At 45.3% G+C, this 21311-nt stretch overlaps 1 protein-coding gene across 6 annotated transcripts in view; it reads left to right on the top strand.

Moving 5' to 3' along the window:
• The window catches only part of OSBPL10 (oxysterol binding protein like 10), a 71174-nt gene that overhangs the window by 17097 nt on the left and 32766 nt on the right, over positions 1-21311 (top strand). The window contains exons 1-2 of one of the 6 annotated variants that reach the window (XM_017854120.1): positions 8258-8699; positions 14915-15064. In XM_017854120.1, the coding sequence (XP_017709609.1) occupies positions 14996-15064 (69 nt within the window). In that variant the 5' untranslated portion in view covers positions 8258-8699; positions 14915-14995. Of the gene's footprint in view, positions 1-8257; positions 8716-13602; positions 13800-13862; positions 13896-14914; positions 15065-21311 lie in introns of those variants that run through there. The other 5 variants (XM_017854115.1, XM_017854114.1, XM_017854116.1 and 2 more) reach the window with 5 other exon arrangements.

The raw sequence follows: 21311 nt of genomic DNA, 5'->3' as shown, positions 1-21311 counted from the left end.
AAAAAAAAAAAAAAAAAAAAAAAAAAAAAGGAAAGAATAAAACCTGAGCTTTGGGCTGTTTCTGATATTCCTAGCTCTTGATCTGCTTGTGGTACCAAATCACTGGTTTGAGAGTCGGAAGATAATGATCCAGAAATTACCTGCTGAAGCAAAACGGGGTGGTCTTGCTAGTTTTTGTCCCTTAAAGACTGCTACCCTGTATGTATTGATATGTGCCTGGCACAGGGAAAGTCCTCAATAAATATGCCTTCCGCGTGGCCTGGAGAGAACATTATAACATTATCAGAAGAGTTCTTAATGCATTTTGCTTTTTCCATTATTCATGATACAGTCCCTTTTGGCCTGCAAAGAATAGTAAATGCCTCTTGCTTCTAATGACTTGTAAATCAAAACTGTTCTGTGGTTTGCGATGCTCCTGGTTATTTCCTTTGTGTTATCGTACGCTTCGGAAATTTCCATTGGAGGGTATTAGTTGGGAATTTCCAGGTGAGAAGCATAAATGATTAAAATGGACAGATAAAATTCAAAGCTGGAGTTGAATGACTGCCTGGTGTGGGCAATGATGAAAATACAATCGCTGTTATCCAATCAAAGTTGATAGCTTTCTGAATCTGGGGGTCATCAAATGAAATTTCTGGAACCTTGTCTAATGTTGAGGAATACAATTTTCTTAAACTTGTGCCTACACAAGTTTATGAGAAAAGTTGTCCATATGTCTGTGTTTGGTTTCCCCTAGCATCTAGCCCAGAGCCATCTCCTCACTGGCCACCTAGGACTGGGTTTGGAGAATCCGAGGGGCTGGTAGCACACTGCCTGCGCTGCTCCCCCCCGCCCCGGGAGCCAGGCCCCTATCACGCCTGCTACTTTCCTCCGCTGTTCCTTGCAACGCCCGTGGCTGGGGATCATTAGAGCAGACCTTCTCAAATGCTAGGGGGCACCAAAATCTGCTGCAGGGCCTCAGGGAGCAGGGAGTTGCTGTTCACTGGGTATAGAGTTTGCTTTACTGGATGAAAAAGTCCTAGAGATCTGGTGTACAATAACGTTATTATAGTTAATACTCCTGAGCTGTACGCTTAAAAATGGTAAAACAGAAAAATATTAAGTTGGATATAAAGCGATACATTTGTCAAAATTCATGGAATGGTACAATAAGATTTGTATATTGTACCAAGTATAAGTTATAATTGTATTTCAATTAAAAGAATAAACAAACCCCAAACCAACAAACACTGGTCTCTGCCTTGCCCCCAGAGTTTCTGTGTCTATAGGTCTGGAGGGGGTCCCTAGACTTGCATTTCTATCCAATTCACAGTGATTCTGCTGCTGCAGGTCCAGGGACCACAGTAGACCTAATTTAGAGCCTTTCCCTGCTGCTACTCTGCATTCCCGCAGTGCTTTACATGCTTTCTTCTGTCCCTGCCATAGAGTTCAGGCCCATAACTGCATAATTTATGGGAAAAGCAAGACAGTCTAGCAATTAGTGGCATCAAGTATACAGTTCTGAAAGAATCACTGACGTGGTACCATCGACTTGAGTCTTGTGTTTCTTTCTGAATAAAGCCATTTACCATCTGCAGATCAGAAGAAATCCATCACCCAGCACAAAGCATAAATCAATAATAATTTAAACTGTGGATCTAGAAAGCCAGAATTCTAGTCTCGGCATGTACCCGTGCTTATGATAGAAGCAAGTCATAGGTAGTAGAATTCCTTTCCGTTTTTAGGCACAGAATCATTTTATTACTATTGGCTACCCCAACTACATCATTCCTTTATCAGTTTGTTTTTGAAGTGGAGGTGTTTGTAAAATTGTCCTTCGGTGTTTCATCAGGAATTTTAGATTTTGAAAATAATCTCCTCCCACTGAACTTTATATTACCAGGAAGTTAAGGAAAGATAGGCATGGCAGTAACATTCGAGTGATCCCAGTAAACTTCAGCGTGGGATTTAGAGGAGGGAGGGATTGCGCCTGCCCAGATTGTTAGCGCCAGCATCATGGCGCCCGTACGTACAGGTACATCACAATTGGCGGAAGGAGTAGAAATGGATTGGGAGGCCATCAAAAGTTAGAGCACCACTCTCCAATCAAACTTGGTGCAGTGATGAAAGTGTTTTCTTCCTACGCTGTCCAATATGGTAGCCACTAGTCTGAATGTGGCTAGTGCCATCAAGGAACAGAATTTTAAATTGTGTTTAATTTTAATTATTTTAAGTAGCTAAGCATGACTAGCACCTACTGGAGTAGACAGGGCAAGTCTAGAGAGTAGGGTGAGAAGTGAGTATACCGTCCTCAGTCTAGGCTAGAGGAAGTTTAGGAGGGGAGGGGAAGTATGGGTCAGATTGAGGAAGCCCAAAGTACTGGGCTGAGTAGACATTTTCCTCTAGGCAGTGGGAAGCAATTGAAGACTTTTTTTTTTTTTTTTTTGGACACATCCCTGAGGAGATCCTGAGAACGTGTGCCTGATTGAAGACTTCTGAACAGAGCAGTGGGTGTCTGGGGAAGAACGCTCTGGTGGTGTAGTACAAGACAGTGTAAGAGAAGGAGTCTGGAGCGGAAGGATGAGCTGGGAGGCTGGCAGGGCCCTACATTTATGTGACCAAAGCCTAGGGTGTGGTAGCAGCAAAGATGAGGAAAGGCAGGGATGGTGGGCCAGGTGGGTCTCTGGATGGGAGGGGTCCGGGAACTTGCAGGTCTCAAGCCTGGGTGACTAGGATGGTGCGCAGAACAGGAAGGGCAGGATGCGGCTGCTGGGCTCCTTTATCGAGTGCACGCAGGGCTGAAAGGAGGGGAGCAGAGATGAGAACAGCCCTTCTCCCAGCTGAATGCTGCCTGCCCATGTGTGTCGTCTTAGCTGTTTTCTGTTGCCCGTCGTGTTTAGTAGAATAATTGGATCTGCAGACAGTTTTGACTGGTCCATTTTGCCTCTCACTCCACCCCACTGCCTCTTGTGCTTTCTCTCTCTTTTCCTTACCTGCCTGCTGCCAGCTCCCTGCCTCCCCTCTGATTACTGCACCCCCGCAATAACTCACCATTTGATCTTCCACATACAGGAACTCAAAACCCAACTACTGTCTGCCCAGCAAGGCTGCAGGGTCCGGGGTGACCCAGGCCATGTCCTACACTGATTGTAATCCTCCTCTGCGCCTAACACAGAGCTTTACGTGTGTATTTACCCAGTAGAGGAGAAGGAAGGATGTCAAACATTTCACTACCACCGCCTAGTGTGTGTCGGTCTCCCTCACGCTGAACTGTGGCAGGAGTCTTCCAAAACTGCTCTCAGGGCCCGTCCCCGCTGCGTGCAATCATATCGTTGTTTGCTTAACCATTCGTCTCCTAGGGCCTGAGTTCTATTACCTAGCCTCCTCAGAATCTTCAGCAGTTCCTCATTTCCATAGGGGAAAGCCAGCTGTTTATTTCCTTTACTTATGCAACGAATAAGTCAATGTCAGATAGTATTTTTGTTGATAAAGCCACAGCAGCTAGCAAAACATTCATTTTGGTCCTGCTTCCTGTGAGCTGACTTTCTGCAAGGGGGAAGAGATGATAACTACACATATAATACAGTTGAGAGTGATCAATGCTGCAAGGAAAAGCAGAGCTAAGGAAGGAGCAAACCGTGGAGAGGGAGGAGAGGGAGTGGTGCTGGCCTAGATGGTCAAAGGCTGCTGTGGTGAGGGGACATTGGAGTTAAGATCTGAGTGAGGCTGGGTGTGGTGGCTCATGCCTGTAATCCCAGCACTTTGGGAGGATGAGACGGGTGGATCAGGAGTTCAAGACCAGCTTGGGCAACATGGTTAAACCCCATCTCTACTAAAAATATAAAAATTAGCCTGGCATGGTGGTATGCACCTGTAATTCCAGCTACTTGGGAGGCTGAGGCAGGAGAATCACTTAAGCCCAGGACGGGAGGGTTGCAGTGAGCTGTGATTGTGCCACTGCACTCCAGCCTGGGCAACAGAGTGAGACTCTGTCTCAAAATAAAAAATAAATAAGTAATATAAAATTTAAAAAGATCTGAGTGAAGTGAGGGGGAAGTGGATGAAGAAGACCAATAAGAGCAGGTGCAAAGGCCCTGAGGTAGGCCTCTGCTTCACGTGTTCCAAGAACAGAAGGTGGCTGGGAGGGGTGAGTAGGGTGAACAAGGAGGGGAGTGTGATCAAGCGAAGAGTAGAGGAGTCATGGGGCAACATTGTGTAGGGCCTCGTGGACCGCAGTCAGGACTTTGACATTTAGTCTGAGTCGAGGGGAGGGCTTTCAGCCTAGGAGTTATATGATCAACTTTATGATTTAAGATACCTTCCAGCTACTGTGAGGAGATGTAGACTGGGAGGAGGGGCAGGAGACTGACTGGGAAGCTGTTGCAGTAATTAGGAGAGAGAGGTGATGGTGGCTTTGCCAGGGTGGCTGAAGTTGTGAGAAACAATGAGATTCTAGATATAATTTGCAGAAGTTGCTGATGGATGTAGTGTGGAGCAGTGCATATGCAAGAAATTAAAGTCAAGAATGGTGCCAAGGCTTTTGGCCATGTGGTTAGAAAAGCAAAGCTGTTGTTTACTGAGATGAGGAGGATCATATTTTGGAAGTATGAATTGAAAGGTCTGTTTTAGACACAATAAGTCTGAGATGGCCATTAGGTGATGTGTTTTCTCTTCACTGCTGTAACAAATGATCATCGACTTACTGATTTAAAACAACACTAATTTATCATCTTATAGTTCCATGTAAGAATTCAGACACGGGCCTCAGTGGGCTAAAATCAAGGTGTTGGCAGGGCTGCATTTCTTTCTGGAGGCCCTAGGAAAGAATTTGTTTCCTTGGCTTTTCCAGTTTCTAGAGGCTGCCCACATTCCTTGGCTTGTGGCCCCTTTCTTCATCTTCAGAGCCAGGAACGTTGCATCTATATTCCTCTTTCTGACCACAGCCTGGAAAGATTCTCTAAGTTTAGGGATTCATGTTTTTACATCGAGGCCACCTCAGCAATCCAGGTTAATCTCCTCATCTCAAGGTCCTTAACGTAATCACGTGTGTAAAGCCCCCTTGTCACTTAAAAGTGCCGTATACACAGGTTCTGGGAATTAGGACGTGGGCAGCTCAGGGGTCTGCTGTCCTGCCCACCTCGGTTAGCTAAGAGGGGAGATGTTGAATAGGCCACTGGGTGCACAAAGCTAGAGTTCAGGGCAGAAGGCTGAACTTGAGATACACACTTAGGAAATAAACATTTAGAAATTATTGAAAGCTGTTGGATCAGATGGGCTCTCCAAGGGAATGAGTCCTATTATAAGGGCAAAGCCCTGTGCTTGGCATCAGCTGTACTTCCCTGCAGGAAGCTTCTCTTCATCCCTGACTGGCATCATTTCTGCTGTTGGACTGTCCCCTCTTTCTCTTGGCTGCTTGAAGCGCTCCTCTTTGGTGACACCCAGCCCAGAGTCTGCCTTCTCTGTGTGAGCCCCTCTGATCACCCTGGCCACACCCTACCTCCTGGCCTTTGCTATTTGATTTTGTATCATATATCCTTTCATTTATTTTTCTATTTTTGATGACATTATTGAGATATAATACACATGCCATACAATTTATCCATTTAAATTGTACCAACCATTTGGTGGATTTTAGTATATTTACAGGTATATGTCACCGTCACCAGTCAATTTTAGAACGTTTTGATCACCTCAAAAACCCTGGACCCTTTAGCTGTCACCCCCGTTCCACCCGTCCTCACAGCCCCTACAACCACTAATCTATGTTGCCTGTCTTGGATGTCTCATAGAAGTGGAATCGCAGCACTTCTGTGACTGGCTGTCCTTTTAAATCTAGATTTTTGTCCTTGCACACTCAAGTTTCCCACACTTTCTTTTTGGTTTTATAAATTCATTCCTTTTAATAACTTACTGTACATCTGTTGTAAACCGTCCTTTGTGGTGGAATTCTAGAAATGAAGCCCTCAATTAGCTAGGATTCCTCCATCAAAGAGTTCCAATTAAGGTAAGCTGACAACCACGTGGCCACTGCGTTCCCCTCCTGAGCCTCTGGCTGATATTACTAGTTGATCACAGCTTTCTTTCTCCTCAGATTTGTAGATGGCCTCTACGTCCACCTCCACCCATGGCCCTGAGTAGCCAGCCCCAAATAATCAATTTCTTTGCCAAAAGAGGGCTGACATTTCTGGTCCAGTTGGAAAGTAGGTGTGCACTTACATAAATCCACTTTGCTAAGTGCCAGAATGGGCATGTCCGAAGCACCTAGGAACAGATGGTAGGATTAAGTCTCCATCTCTGTGAAACGTGGTTGAACTAAGTCTCAAATGTTGAGTTGAAACTTACAGTCTGAAACTTACTAGTCTCCAGGGCTAGGAGAAAGAAAGATCCATGTACTCCTTCTCAGCCAGAACACCAGCCCGTTGAATGCTGAGACCATATCTTAAGCAAATTTCTAGCTTCGGTATCTAATGTGGTGCTTTGTTACCTGTGGTCGTTGGAGGTGGCTAAAGTGATAGTAACCCTTTCAGACCCAGTGCTTGCTTACCATTAAACCTACCCTTATGCCTTTATGTCTAAACTCATTGCGTTCTCTCTTATCAGAGCTCCAGGAAGGCTAGAATGGGGTCTTGAAGGAGTTTCTTCCCTGCCTTTCCTAGGCCTAGAGAACTCGAGTAGCTGTGGATGGCAGGTTCGGATAACAGGTGTGGATGGCTACTGCTCCTGTCACCTCCAAACCACAGCTGGTCCTCTGGGGCCGGTTGCTGGGATACTATCTCTAATTCACTGCACTTGCTGCTTCGTGTTTGTCTTGCTTAGTTCACACATTTGCATGTGATCTTGATTGAGACATATTTCAAAGTTCTCTGAATCCTTTCCTAGTGTAGCTCCAGACCAGGGAAGGGTTGTTTGCCTTGTGGTCAGGGCCCTGCAGCCCCAAAATCCTCAGTGGGGAAGGCCTAGCAGAGGAGCTTGGGTGGCATCAATTCAGCTTTGAGAGGGAAGCTGCGGGGGAGAAGGGAGCAGCACAAGTAGGAGGATGCAGGAGCTTTAGCAGCAACCTCAAGTCAACATACCATTGTGTGCCCAGTGCGAACGTCACAGGCCTCATCAGAGCATGGCTGTTTACCAAGCACTTCTTGTGTGCCAGCCACTACAGTGTTCATTGCTTTGTACGCTTTGCCTTGTTGAGACCTAGAGCAGGCCTCTCAGATGTGAGAGGTGGTACCATGTCCATTTTAGAGACAGAGAGATTGAGCCTTACAGGTGGGGCATAGCGTCTTTAGGATTTATCACCAGGACTATCTGCAGCCGGATCTCCACGCTTTTCTTTTATGCATCACTGTCTCCTAAAGCTGTGGTAGTCTCTGATTTCGTGGCCTCTTCCTTATCCTCACTATGACTTTTATCCCAAATACTCATGAGCTTCCTGTGATCTGTGCTGCTTGTGCAACATCAGAATAGGGACCATGGAGACCTTGGTCCCACGATCATAAACGGCTTTGCTTTCAGGGTGTCTTTCAGAGCTCTTGGCTGTGTTAGTAATTCAGTGCTGGATTTGGTTTTAAAGTGCTAGCATTTTGCTCATTGAGATGCTGTAAAGCGCCTGACACGGTGTTTGGCACTTAGCAGGCCCTCTCTGTCTTGTTGGGGCCCTGCCCTTTCCCTGCTTTTCCAGGCAGCAGGCTGATGCTAAGCTTGATTTGCAGCCTCTGGGATTCTGCACGCTGGCATTCGGTATTCACGCTGGCACACTCCAAAAGCTCAGCTGCAAAATTGCTGCCTACCCCTTCATTTGCTGCTGCTTCTTCCCTTTTCTTTTTCGTACTTTCTTTAGGTTTTCTTTGCTATTTCTTGATTTCTGTTTTTTCCTTTCGTTTAAAAATAGCTAGACTCTGGTTTCTAATCAGAAACGTAGAAATGAGACAAAGACATGCTGCTATTTCCTGTGAATGCTTCCCTCGAATGTTTTTAAAGGAATGCCTGTTGAATCCTCTCGATGTAATTGTTCCCTGTTATCTTGGCTGATGACAAATGCCCCCACTCTCTCCCCTCCCAAGAAGTGACTTCCTTCTGCCTTCCAGGGTGTGTTTTATTTAAAACTAACCTTTCTGCAGGTCGGCCCCTTTGCTCAGGAAGAGCATCTGTCCTTCCAGTCTATAAGAGCCAAGTGTGGTAAATGTGTGTGTATGTGTGGTTAGAGCCAGCCAGCCAGCTCATCCCCTGGGAGGCAGCAGGAGGATTGTGATGTCAGTGACGACAAACTCAGCATCTCCAAAAGGCAGCTGGGACCAGCTTGCTGTGTGGACATGCGCGTACTTGTACCTGTCAAGGATAAGATCCAGCTTCTCCATCGGGTTCCCCTCGCAGTGGCCTCGTTCTTGAATCTACCTCCAAATGGCAAGATAAGGTCCCCTAAATTCGCTGGTGGCCTTTGAAGCACAGTTGGTTGCCTGGCTTTGGAAGTGGCTACATGTAGAGGATAGTATATGTGCAGGAGCCTTCAACAGCTGCCCTGCAGCAGGGCCAAGGGGCACCAACTATACCAGACACCAGCTGAAGACATGTGTCCACAGCTTCTGTCTTCGGCATGACTTCTGACCAGAGTGGAACATCCACCCGTTCAGCTGAGATACCCTCTACCCAGCAAAGATGGCCTACTTTTGGAGAATTAGACACAGCCACCAAAAAGACGCTTCCGGAGGAGAAATCTCACCTGTGCAGTATGTGGGAAGGACAGTAGGTTCATCAGGATCAACCATTTTGCATTCATATGACAAAACTTTCCATCTCTGTGTCCTCAGGGGAGACACTTTTTCCAAGCATGTAGTAGTGAATGCCTTGCCCTTGGTAGTCATGTGATATGAGTTTCTTACTGGAAATGGGGACAAGAAGGCCAAGTGAAATTTCCTGAATTGCTGGCCATCTTTGTATACCCTGGGCTATGCTGATGTTACTGACATATGTACGGAGTCGGCCTGGATCTTCAGTTGTGGCTATGCCAGTTTTCATGACCTTTGCCTGTTAGATGGGGTTTCTTAAGATATGAAATGTCACTGATTGCATACTGTGAGGATTATGTAATGATGGTGATAATTTGGTTAAATATGCTGTACATATTGGAATGAGAAAATGGCTAGAGATAAAAATCCTTGGTTTTATGGATTCTGTACTGCAGCAGTAACACTATTATTGTTAGAACTGAAGGTCAGGTGCGGTGGTTCATGCCTGTGATCCCAGCACTTTGGGAGGCCAAGATGGGAGGATCACTTGAGGGCCAGGAGTTTGAGACCAACTTTGGCAACATAGCCAGACCCTGTCTCTAATTTAATAAAAAATTAAATTTTTTTAACTAAAAAAAGACCTGAAAAATGGATTCAGGAATTGGTCCTTGGGCACTTGCTCCTCATAGACACTGAGACCCCTTGGTTTCTCTTCTGCAACTCACTGTGTTTCTTGATTTATCCCCTTTGTCTTCTACGTGCCTACTCTTCCAATCTCTCCAGTTGCTAGCTTCTGTGTCTCAACTCCACACTCTTTATTTTTCTAGAACCCCTTATTTCCTGACAAGCCAGCTTCTGTTGACTCTTTTCCCCTAGCAAACATAAGTACACTTGCCCCCGTGGCCATTGTTGCACGTTATTGCCTGTTCTGTGTAGTTATGGAATTGAGAAATAATTTGTCTATAAGGGGATGTCATTCCATTCCCTGGTTACTTCTTTGCCATGCTGCTGTGTACCTGACAGTTCTCTTTTCTGAGAATATCTGAGCATGGTGCTTTGGGTCTTCTCACCTACTGCCTGCATTTCTGTGACCCTCAGACTACCAAATTTTTTTTTGACATGGCTAGATTTCCCCATAAAGATACTATCTAGATGTGTTTGGTCTTGTCACTCAGTGCCAAGGTTTTTTGGTATGGCTCAGTTCACCCCAGTGCCTCCTTGCCAGGTTAACAGTGTGTAGGGAAAGTTGCCAGGCTTTAAAAATGATTGAACTGCAATATGCTTGCTGCTAAAAGAGAATTTGATGTTCATGCTCTAGCTGGCTTTATTGTCTGTCCTTGCCATATAGGTTTTCAGGAAAGTTGCAGGTCACTTGAGCTCAGTAGGTGATGTTTTTCTGTTGTAGATATTGTCTGTTTATTGGATACTTATTTACTTGGGCATGAGATGGCTTTAGGAATCCATCTTAATCCTTGCTAGAGTAGACCCTCTTACCCCTGCATGTCTGTGATTCCTGGTTTGGCACAGAAAAGCTCCCTGTCCAAAGGCAAAATGCACCTTGAATGGTTAGGTAATGGAACCACGCAGGCTTCTGCCATGATGTCTTAAATCTAACCAGTAAGGATTCAGTCCTCTGAATTAAGATATTAGGTTATAAGACCGTGTACAAATAAAGGAGACGGTAGTAGATCAAACTGCTTGTGTTGACCCCCCACTATCTGAAGGCCAGATCTAGGTTGAGAGAGAAGACAGGTCACTAAAGCAGGAAGGATGGGGTGGGGTAGGAGTCCTCCGTCTGAGGAGGGGAAAGCAGGAGTGGAGTGCCAGGAAAGAGAGTGCCTTTGGGGACATGGGTGGAGTGAATGAAGCCTGTGACAGGGAAATGAGTGGACTCTGCAGACAAATGTCGATTTCATGGTTTTTCCTGGCACGGACCCAAACTGTAGTTACATTACGTATATGTATTGAATAAAAAGATTGGCATTTCAGTCGTGCTTGAAATTTGCATTTGTATTGAAGAATTAAGATTTTTGTTTAAGAGATGAAAGCAAAGCTAAATGTTTCTCCCACATTGGTGTCCCCCATTGAGAAGACTGTTGGACCACACAAACCTAATACACATCACAGGTGTGCCTCCTGGCTTTGGCCTCGGTGGCCATAGCCCCATATGCCTGCTTCTCCTAATAAGTAAGAAGCAGAGGCCTGCGGTTAAGGGCCGGGTAACATCTGTAGATGCTGTGACTGTCTTGGATAGGACCATTCCCAGCCCAAGAGCCCATCTCTCACATGGTCTCAGCCTTTGGTCCTCGAGAGGCCAGAGGTCAGTGAAGGGGCAGAGACCCTTCTAAGTATCCAGGGGGAGCTATGGACCCCTCTTTAGAAAAATGCCCAGACTTACAGTTTTTACATAAAATTTCAAGGATGGGGGTGGATATTTTAAGGGCTGTCCCTGGGGCCCAGGCCAAGAACCCTTGCTCTGGGCACAGGTCACTGTGGGTCACCAGGGAATGTCCCTAAACCCCAGCCTGCCCGTGAAGCTTTTTCCTGCCCGTCGAATTTTCGCTTATCATTCTCCCCATTTGCTAATAGGCACAGTTGCTTGATTTTTGTAGCACCATATGCCCTGAGGTGCTTGTGTGGTAGAAATATTGAGTCATAATTTCTGTTTTTATTAAAATCTTATTTTTTCAAAGGCTGCTGCTCTTTAAAACATATTTTAATTCCATTTTATCTTCAAGTTTACATACATTTTTGTGACTGGGCTGGCTTATTTGCAAAAATCTCAGGGGATGGGGATCTGAAGATTCTTCTGCTTAAGTCTTGTAAATTCTCTCAGCATTATGAAACCATTTCCCACGTTCATATTTTCAGAGATGGGGGAACACTGTTCTGCCATTTTTGATGACCTTGAGACAGCTGTTATTGTTTTATAAGTGAAAATTTGCAGAGATTCAGAGAGGGGAGGCGTGCAGGGACTCCCAGGAGACAAGTGGGACTTTGTCAGAGAAGGGGGGTATGGATGTGGATAAGCATGGGGACCTGATTATGGAAACCAGCACTTGGAGAGGGTGACAATTATCAATCTCTTTGAATTCCACATCAGAGTAGTGGAATCAACAAACCTTCGACCCTAAAAGGGAAGGAGGTTTTGTGTCTTTAAAACTCCATCAAGACCTGTCTCTTCAAACCCTCCATTCCTTGCCGTGGATGCCTATGTGGGTGCTTTGTGGATGCCAGTAGATTGGCATTTACATTGCCACGGACCTATTTCAGACAGAGTTGACCTGTTGATGACTCCTACCTTTCCATCCATGTACCCCCAAGTTGGACTGCGATGGGGGTTGGGGGGGTCTTCTCTTTGTGCGGATGGACTGAGCTGCAGTGTGGTGGATTGAAAGTGTGTCCTCTAAGATGTTTACTGTCAACGTGGTGTATGAAACCAGCTTAACTCTGATTATTTACTTGAGGCTGGGTAAGGGAATGTTTTACAAATCACATTGGGAGAAAAAGGGCAAGTTCTCAGAGGCTGTGGGAGAGAAAACAGTCCTAGGTCCTTGTTTAAGGTTGGGGCATGGCTTCCTCAGGATTTGTGCCACCAAAGGGCAGTGTGCCAGGCTCCCATGGCCGTCCTTCCCTGGGCGGGACTCCAGGGCCACCAGTCACCCTGGATGACTCAGCTTCTGGGGCACCTGTGCCAGCCTTAATTTCCTCTGCTGGAGCCAGTGACTTTGAGAGGAATCGTCAGACACAGAGGACGTGCTATTGATTTCCAATGGGAAAGGCTGGAGGGGTCTGTGTTCACATTTATGTGTGTACTTAGTATCATGCGACTGGATCTTGTGAAAGACTTTCTGGCTACTGGAAGGCAGGGACAAGCTGGATTGAATTTTCGAGTAAGGCAGACAGCAGGAGGAGGTGTGGTCCCCGAAGGTCTGTAAACACATCACACTGAGTGTAGCAGTGAGTGGGAAAGATGAGGATTTCCCCTGCACTGGCTTGTGAGCAAATAGGAAATCACAGCTTTAGAAGAATGAATCATTCTTTGCTTCATGAAGTTTATGGCAGCCTCAGTGGAGCAATTGATTCAGTATGCAGTCCATTCTTTGTGAGAACAGCTAATTTCAAGCAGAAAATAATTGCCCGCAAAATGGAGCTACCTTTCCTGTTGAGATGTTTAAGGACTTTGCAGCCCACTCCACCTGTTGGATACACTGTGGTGGTTGGATTTCACTTGTTTTTGATTGTCCTTTTTCTTCCCAAAGTAGAATGCCCAGACACTGCCCTCTCCTCCCCCAGCTGGTGCTGGGATGAGAGGAATTCTGCTAATACAGATTACTGCCCCCCAGGTCACTGCAGAGGAAGTTGCAGCTGGAGCACCTTTGCCATTGGGAGGGATTTGTGTCTCAGCTCTCTGACTTCCGTAGCGTAGACTGGAAATGGAAGCTCACAGGGAGCTGAGACAGCCACCCACTTTGAAACTGACCTGAGATCCAGAAGAGGCAAAAGGGAGGAGAGCCAGGAGGACAGGCTGGTGGAAGGGAGGCCCTGCTAATCTTAGCGTTTGCCATTCAAGCTCATAGCAGTGGTGGCCTTGGCAGCAGCAGCAGTCACGCAGCAGCACGGGGTGTCATGAGGTGGAGCTGGAGGAGACCCCCAGGGCCACTGGCTGTAAGTGCTGGGTTCCTGTGTCCTTCTACCCCTGACTTCGAGTGTAGAATCAGGGTAACTCACAGCTCAGACTTCCCTGTGGCTTCTCTTCTCAGGGTTAGCACAGGTAAGGACTCCTCAATTATTTCAGCATAATCTAGCAAAGCAACTTGCCAATGATGTCAGATAATACCTATTATGAGGTGGCTAGAGAACTGGGCACATAATGAAAGAAAACTTAGCTTTCGGCTGGGGGAATATCCTGTGGGCTTCACTGAGACCTTCCCAACCATCTCTTTCGAATTGGGATTATTTAGAGCTGATTGAGAACACCTTAGGAGTATGTCTATGGAAAATGTCTCTTTATGTTGAAGTTTTAAAAATGCCTACCCCAGGAGGGAAGGAACACCATTATTACCTCTCTTTGGAATGTTGGAAAGGAATGGTCAGTGGGTATGTAAGGCCGGACAGTTTTAAACACCTTGACCACTAAAATAACCTTTGTATGTTAGAAGTGCCTGTAGATATAAAATGATTCTGTCTAATGAGGTTAGTAAATTGTTCGTTTTTTGCATGAACATTTGGACAAGTCTGTATCCTTTCATATTTAATACCTTTGAGCTTCTGAATTTCTGTATATTATGTCTGACCTGTTTTTGGTAATTGGAAAGAAATGTATGATGTTCTGTGCAGAGTGCTTTTGCTTATATATAAGCAAGCATCATAAGAACATAGGTAAATGTGGAGTGTGGAATGTGGAGACTTCTTTCAATAGAATGCTGAGGGCAAGTTTACCTTGTAGCCAGAGTTCTTAACACTTGGATATTGGAAAATTTTATGTGCAGTAATCCCCTTGCCCAGTTTAGTAAGTTGCCTGTTTTCTATGTAATGTGAAAAAATGGAATCGAGTGATTGAATTAATAAACTTGCATCGAGGAAAGCAGGGTCTGTTGGCCAGCGTGAATCCCAGTAGTATTATAAAGTTTCAGGAGTTTTGCCTTACATTTTCATTTGGTGCCTTCCTCCCTAAATTAATGCCAATTCTCAGCCTTTTCTTACATCTGGTAGAGTAATCCTAATTGATTTGGATAGAAATAGTCTTTGAGCACATTTTTCCATAAATAATTTTAGTTACTCCCTGGATAATCCAACTTTTACTTATAAACAGAAAAATTTATATTAGATATGAAGTGGCCTGGGTCGTGCAAGTTAACAGGAGTTTAACTTTGGTAAACTCCTACTTGCTAATACGCAAAATGAAGGGAACTCATACCCATATACTATAGTTAGTTTCTTAAAGAACAGGGAGCTATTTTGTCAGGGGAAGTCACTTAGGCTCACTAATTGGGGAAGACGGGAGAGATGGAAGGGGATATGCAGCGTCCAAGGCACAGGGCCGACCCCCAGGGGACTCATTTGCCCCATGGCCAACAGGACTGGGTCACAGAGGAGCTCTGCCCGGGACAGGATTGGGTTTCTTCTGTCATTGCAAAACATATGAATTCATACACTTTATTTCTAACTTCTGTTGGACCAGCTGGTGATTTTTATTGATTATTTCATTTTAGCCAAACTCAGGCTCTGAATTGGTTTTGTCCGAAGATGAAAAAAGTGACAATGAAGATAAGGAAGAGACGGAATTGGGCGTTATGGAGGATCAGCGTAGTGTAATTCTTCATCTCATTTCACAACTCAAACTTGGAATGGATTTGACCAAGGTAGGTTGGCATGTCCTCCTGGATTTGTGGTCAATTGTTGGGGTTCTGTCTATCCTCAAGCCTTCTCTATGCACATTCTTTTCATTGTGGTGAGATTGGAGAAGTAGAGTGGGGAAAAAGGCCAGCATTGCTTTCAAGTATAGATATTCCAGGTATAATCTGAAAGGACATTTTTGTACATAAATGGTAATCCTTAGGGCTGGACAGCCTTGCATTTGATTCTCGGGAGGAGGTGCTACTCTACAAGGGCAGGGAGAGCATCAGAAAAAGCATATGAGATGGTATGGAAAATTCAAGGTACTATTTCTTTGTTTCTTGCTGTGTTCTAGAGATAATTGTAGGTGGCCTATAGAGATGACTATGACACAGTGGCCATAGAGGGAAAAGATGGGGAAGGCAAATGGTGGCGCGGGAATGAGGCCACTCTGCACACCCAACCTCATGACTGGCTGAGGGCTGTAACCCTTAGCTGTAACCGCTGGTCCCCAAGGGTAACCTCGTTGGTGATCCGAATCTCATTGCCATAGGTAGAAGTGGAACCAACTCTTCTTGGTGCTCAGTGCAGGCAGGATGCTTCCTGAGGAACCTCACCAAGAGTACCCGTGTCCTACCACTAATGTCATGGAGAGGGTCCCACGTACGTTACGCCTCACCTCTAGTCAGTAGCTTCATTCCGGAGGCAGGCAGGAAAGGCAATTTTGTATGTAGCTGAAAGGTTGTGTGGTGTCATTGGGGCCATTGTTAGGTGGTAGAAAGAACCTGGAGTTCATCCTTCCTGGGTTCCACTCCCAGCCAGTTACTCCAGTTGGGAGCCTTCCTGGCACGGTGGCATGAGAATCGCAGGAGGTGTGCAGAGGACCTAACCCAGTGCTGAGCTCCTAGCAAGTGTGTCACCATCTTATCCTTATGAAATGCTATGTTATGTGGTTTGACTGGTGGGGTAGAGGAGCAGCTGTCACACAGACAGACAGACATGATCTGCGGGGTGGGTGTGCCAGGGAAGGAAGTTCTAGATTCTGAAGGCCAGCTAGAAAAATGTGGATGTCAGAGCCACTGAAGGCACAGCCTGGGGAACAGCCCTAAGGGCAGTTGGCTTGGTTGGCCACAGTGAAGGCTGTGGATTCCACAATCTCATCTCGGACTAGGCAGGGGGCCAGAGAAGAGAGAGGGAAGTGGCAGGAGTGTGAGGAATTCTTTGAGGAGGAAGATGACAGAACAGAGTGACTAACCATTTATAGAAGATAGGGGAGAGACTGAGGAGATGGGAGCCTCTCAGATGACAGACAAATCTTTTCTTTGAAGTGTTTCCATGGGTTTGAATGTGAGTGTGTCTGATATTCTGGGAGACTGTGCCACTTTAAACAAAACAGTGGGCCCACACAGAGGACACCAGACATAGAAATTTCCTTCTTCGCCATCCTCCACCCTCTGTGTGGCTGCTTCTGTTTTGCACGCCAAGCTATGACGACCTGTTCTCCATGCTGCTGCCTTCCCTTCATTTCAGTCCTCATTGTTTTTCAGCTACAGGAGTCATTTAAATGCTTGACTTTTAAAAGATACCCATGTTTTATTCTTGTGGATTGTGTAGACACCCAGACGGAGCTTGAGTTAAAGTTTGATGAAGTGTGGATGATGATAATGTATACAAGTACGATCTAAAATCACAGTGTTTCCAAACTGGGTCATGAACCATTAGTGGGTTGTGAAACCATTTCTAAAGAATGAAATAAAATACAGAAGAAAATATCAGAGCATTCTGCACATGAAACCTAGTTCTTTTGATACATGTGTACTGGGTCACGATATAAAATATATTCTTGTTGTGGATTTTTTTTAATGTTTATAAAACTCAGACCTAGAATCATGAATGACAGAGGAAAGAGATTGTAAGAGAAATTGAAATTGCCAAGGTCAGATATGGAGAAGCAAGAAAATGCTAAGGGGACTATATTATGGCAAGCTGAGTGTCTGAGCGACTTCATGTTATTCCTGTCTTGGCCTAAAATAAAGAAATATCGCCACTGTGCCTTTCGTGTTTATTATTGTTTTATTAGAATATGATTGTTTTGCATTTTCAGAGTGACGGCCTCTTCCTGAAAGAGCAGACATTGCATTTCTCGCAATACTCAGTTGAGTACCTGAAAGAATAACTATTCTTGTCTAGAGTTTATTAACTTACTTTACTGGGAAGACTCTGTCATTCAAAAACCAAAGGAAGACTTGACAAACTGAAATACTTGTGAGAGAAAGAGGCAGAACTGTTACTATCCTATGTGGTTTCTTGGCTTCTGTTGCCCTGCATTATAAAAAGGTTGATGAAATTTCCTCTCTCCTTACTGTTCCCTTTTCTCTTCTTGGCACTTGTCCATGTCATTAAGTTAACCCTGTACTAAATAAGCAAGCAGTGAAAAAACTTAGCCAGAATGGAGTATCTGATGAGCAGGCACCCTGGAGACAGAATCTTCTTCACCTCAAGGATGAAGGTCTAGTCTCTCTCCAAAAACAAGTATACTTCCGTATCCCTGAGGATGTGCCAGTGTTGGCACATTTGTGAGTCGTGACCAGCCCAACTGGGCACGTAGTGCTGTATCTTGCCGTGTTTCACTGTGGTTGCCAGACAGGGCCAGGTTCATGGATGTTTGACCTGTGAAGTTGCTCAGCACCCCATGCTCGGAAGGGCTCCATGCTTGGATTAATACCCTGCTATCACTGTCTTGAAATTCTCAATAATTTTCAAATAAGGGGACTTGCGTTTTCACTTTCCACTGTGCCCCACACAGCATGTAGCTTCCTGCCTCCAGAAGCACCCTTGTCTGCCCTCTTTGCTCAGGGTGGCACCATAACTCCAAGTTAGTGGTGACTACCACCACTGGATAACCCATTGTATTTCCACAAATTGTGGGTAGCCTAGAAAAGAAGAGAGGATGGAGGAACCACAGTGAGGTGGAGGGTCACCAAAGGTCTGGAGTGTTGTGCATGCTGGTGAGTTGAACCTGGAGTGGGTGTTAGGATCAGGTCCTGCAGAGCCTATGAGCCATGTGAAGGGGACAAACTTGATCCTGAGGGCTATGGGAAGCCTTGGAAAGTTTGAGCGGGAGGCTGAGGCAGGAGAATTGCTTGAACCCGGGGGGCGGAGGTTGCAGTGAGCCGAGATCATGCCATTGCACTCCAGCCCGGGCGACAGTGCAAGACTCTGTCTCAAAAAAAAAAAAAAAAAAAAAGAGGAGGAAGCTACTATGGTAACCCAGGTGAGGTGCTGGTGGCACAGTGCTAGTGGCTGATTCTGGATGTGCATAGAAGATACTGCCAACAGGATTTGCATATGATGTGCAGTATGAGAGAAAGAGAGGAATAAAAGATGACTCTAAAGTTTTGGCCTGAACAGCTAGAATAATAATTATTATTAATTGCTATTTGTTTTATTGTTTTTTAGTTTTTGTTTTATTGTGTTTGTAAATTTTGTTTTATTCTTTTATTTCTGGCCTGAACAGCTAGAATAATAAAAATTATTGCCATTTGTTTTATTGTTTTATTATTAATTGCCATTTATTATTAGTTGCCATTTGTTTCAATTATCTATTGCTGGTAACCACCCCCAAATTTTTTTTATTCATGGTTATGCAATCTGGAATGGGCTCAGTGGGGCAGCTCTTATGCTGGTCTTGCCAGTGGTCACTCATGCCTGTTGTTCGCTGGTGAGTTGGACTTGGCCGGAAGAGCTGGGCTCTTCTTTCTTGGTGAAGTCTTAGGACCTTTCTCTCTCCGTGTGTTCTTCCCACATGGTTTCTCCATCTGGGTCGCCAGACTTCTTAAATAGCAGCTCAAGGCTTCTAAGATGGCAAAAGTGGAAGCTGATAAGCCTTCCTAAGACTTAGGCCCCAAACTGGCGCAAGATCACTTCTATTTTATTGATTAAAGTAAGTCACAGATCCAGGCCAGATTGAAGGAGGACTATGCAAAAGTGTAAATTCCAGGAGGTGTGGTTTATTGGAAGTCATCAATGTAACAGATTACCACTCCATTTTATGGAGGAGGAGGAGACTAGGGAAGAACAGGTTGGAGATGTTGGGGCTATCACAAATCCAGTCTTGGATCTGATTAGATCTGAGATATCCATCCACTAGGCATTCAAGAGGACATGTAGGCATTTGGATGTATACAAATCTGGAGTTCATGAGTGAGGCTCAGGTACAAGTTTGAGAGGAAACAATGTATAGATGGTGTTCAAAGCCATGAGGCTGGATGAGTTTCTCTAGAGAATGAGTAGAGACATGGGGAAAAATATCCAATTACAGGGTCCTGGGATATTCCAACATGGAGGGGTCAGGGAGATGGGAAGAATCTAGCAAATGAGATTAAGAAGGTTCAGCCAGTGAAGTAAGATAGAAGTCGGAGGAGTGTGATGTGGAAGCCACATGAAGAGAGAGTATCAAAAAAAAAAAAGAATTGATCAGCTGTGTTAAATTGCTGCTGATGGGTCCAGAAAGCTGGGGCCTGCAAATGGACCCTTGTATTAAGTCTGATTCGAGTGCATTCAAGGGAGAATGGGAAAAAATGTGGTATAAAGACAGGGAGTAAAGATAGCTCTTTAAAGAAACTTTGATATTAAGGGAACAGAAAATTGAGTGGAAACTGTAGGAGTATCTGAAATTAAGGGAGATTTGGTTTCTTAAGATGCTTGAATGCTGATGGGATTAAGAGACAGAGGAAAAAATGCTGCAGGAGAGAGGAAGCAGATGAGTACAGGAATTTGAGGAGGTGAGAGGGCATGGGATCCAGTGCATGGAAGGGGAGTTGGCCAGAGATAGGATAATCCATCCATTGCAGCAGGGAGGCAGGCAGAGAGAGGGGTGCAGACACCAGAAGACGGCAGGAGACCTTCGTGGTTAAGCACATGGCTCTGGGCCAGACTGCCTGGGCTGGCATCTCACTGAGTTCCTGTCTATATATTACCTTGCATCTGAGTGCCTCTGTTTTCTCATCTTTAAAAGGGGGTTGATAATTGTACCTTCCTCATAGGGCCACCTTGTATGTATACACAGTGATGTGTGAAGGACTCAGAGCAGTGCCTGGCACAGAGTGCGTGCTGTGAGTGTTCGCTGTTATCATTATCAAGTGAACTTTCTCTCCGGACTGCTTCAGTTTTCCCAGTGAGAAAAGCAGGAAAGTGACCAGCTGGGAGTGAAAAAGAGCAAAGGGTTATTAGAGGTTTGAGAAGGGAGGAGAAGACAGGAAATAAGTGGTTGGGGAGAGGAAGCAGGTAGGAGGATTGTCACACACCACCAGGGGGCCACTTAAGGTTTTGAGGTTGTGAATTTAAGAGTCTGCATGTTGTCTCTGTTTCTCTAAGAAAGTTGAGCTGCCAGATTGAGATATACAGAATGTGAGGGGCTGGATTAAACAGAGTTAAGGTTTTCTCGGTTAGTTGCCTGGATGGAGGGAGAGAGTAGCATTCTTGCTTGAGGCAGATCAAAGGGAGAAAGTATAGGGTTGGGCCAGGGACTCTACTGGGAGTGGAGGGAAGTGAGACCACAGCGGGGAGGTGGACAGTACAAGGTCAATGGGTCAAAGGTGCTGGTAGGACTAGAGACTGGATGGGGTGAATGGGACATATGGGGCAATAGCAGAGAAAGGGATGCTTGAACTTGAGATTATGGGTGGTATTTAAAGATAATGGCAGCCTAGGATGTGTGTGTCTGTTTGTAACCCTGTATGGATTTCTCAGAGGATGTAGTCTAAAGTCCGATGTTATAGATATAGAAAAATATCAAACAGTGTATTTTGAATCCTTTCAGAGAGCACAGCTGGCTTCAGAGGGTAGGTGGGAGGTTGGGGATGCAGATTGTGGCTAAAGCTAGTGGATTGAGCTGTGCTCTGGTGATGAGGTCCCTAGCCTAAAGATACCCAATTCATAGTTCATCAATCAAGAACACATGAGACAAGATTCATGGTTTGAAGCCGGGTGCGGTGGCTTATGCCTATCATTCCAACACTTTGGGAGGTCGAGGTGGGTGGATCACCTGAGGTTGGGAGTTCGAGACCAGCCTGACCAACATGGAGAAACCCCATCTCTACTAAAAATACAAAATTAGCTGGGCATAGTGACACATGCCTATAATCCTAGCTCCTCGGGAGGCTGAGGCAGGAGAATCGCTTGAACCCAGGAGGTAGAGGTTGCAGTGAGCCGAGACTGTGCCATTGCACTCCAAGCCTGGGCAACAGGAGTGAAAGTCCATCTCAAAAAAAA

Source organism: Rhinopithecus bieti, unplaced genomic scaffold (genome assembly GCF_001698545.2).
Source record: "Rhinopithecus bieti isolate Rb0 unplaced genomic scaffold, ASM169854v2 scaffold_37987, whole genome shotgun sequence".
NCBI classification, from domain to species: domain Eukaryota; kingdom Metazoa; phylum Chordata; class Mammalia; order Primates; family Cercopithecidae; genus Rhinopithecus; species Rhinopithecus bieti.
This window is presented reverse-complemented; position numbering and strand designations above follow the sequence as displayed.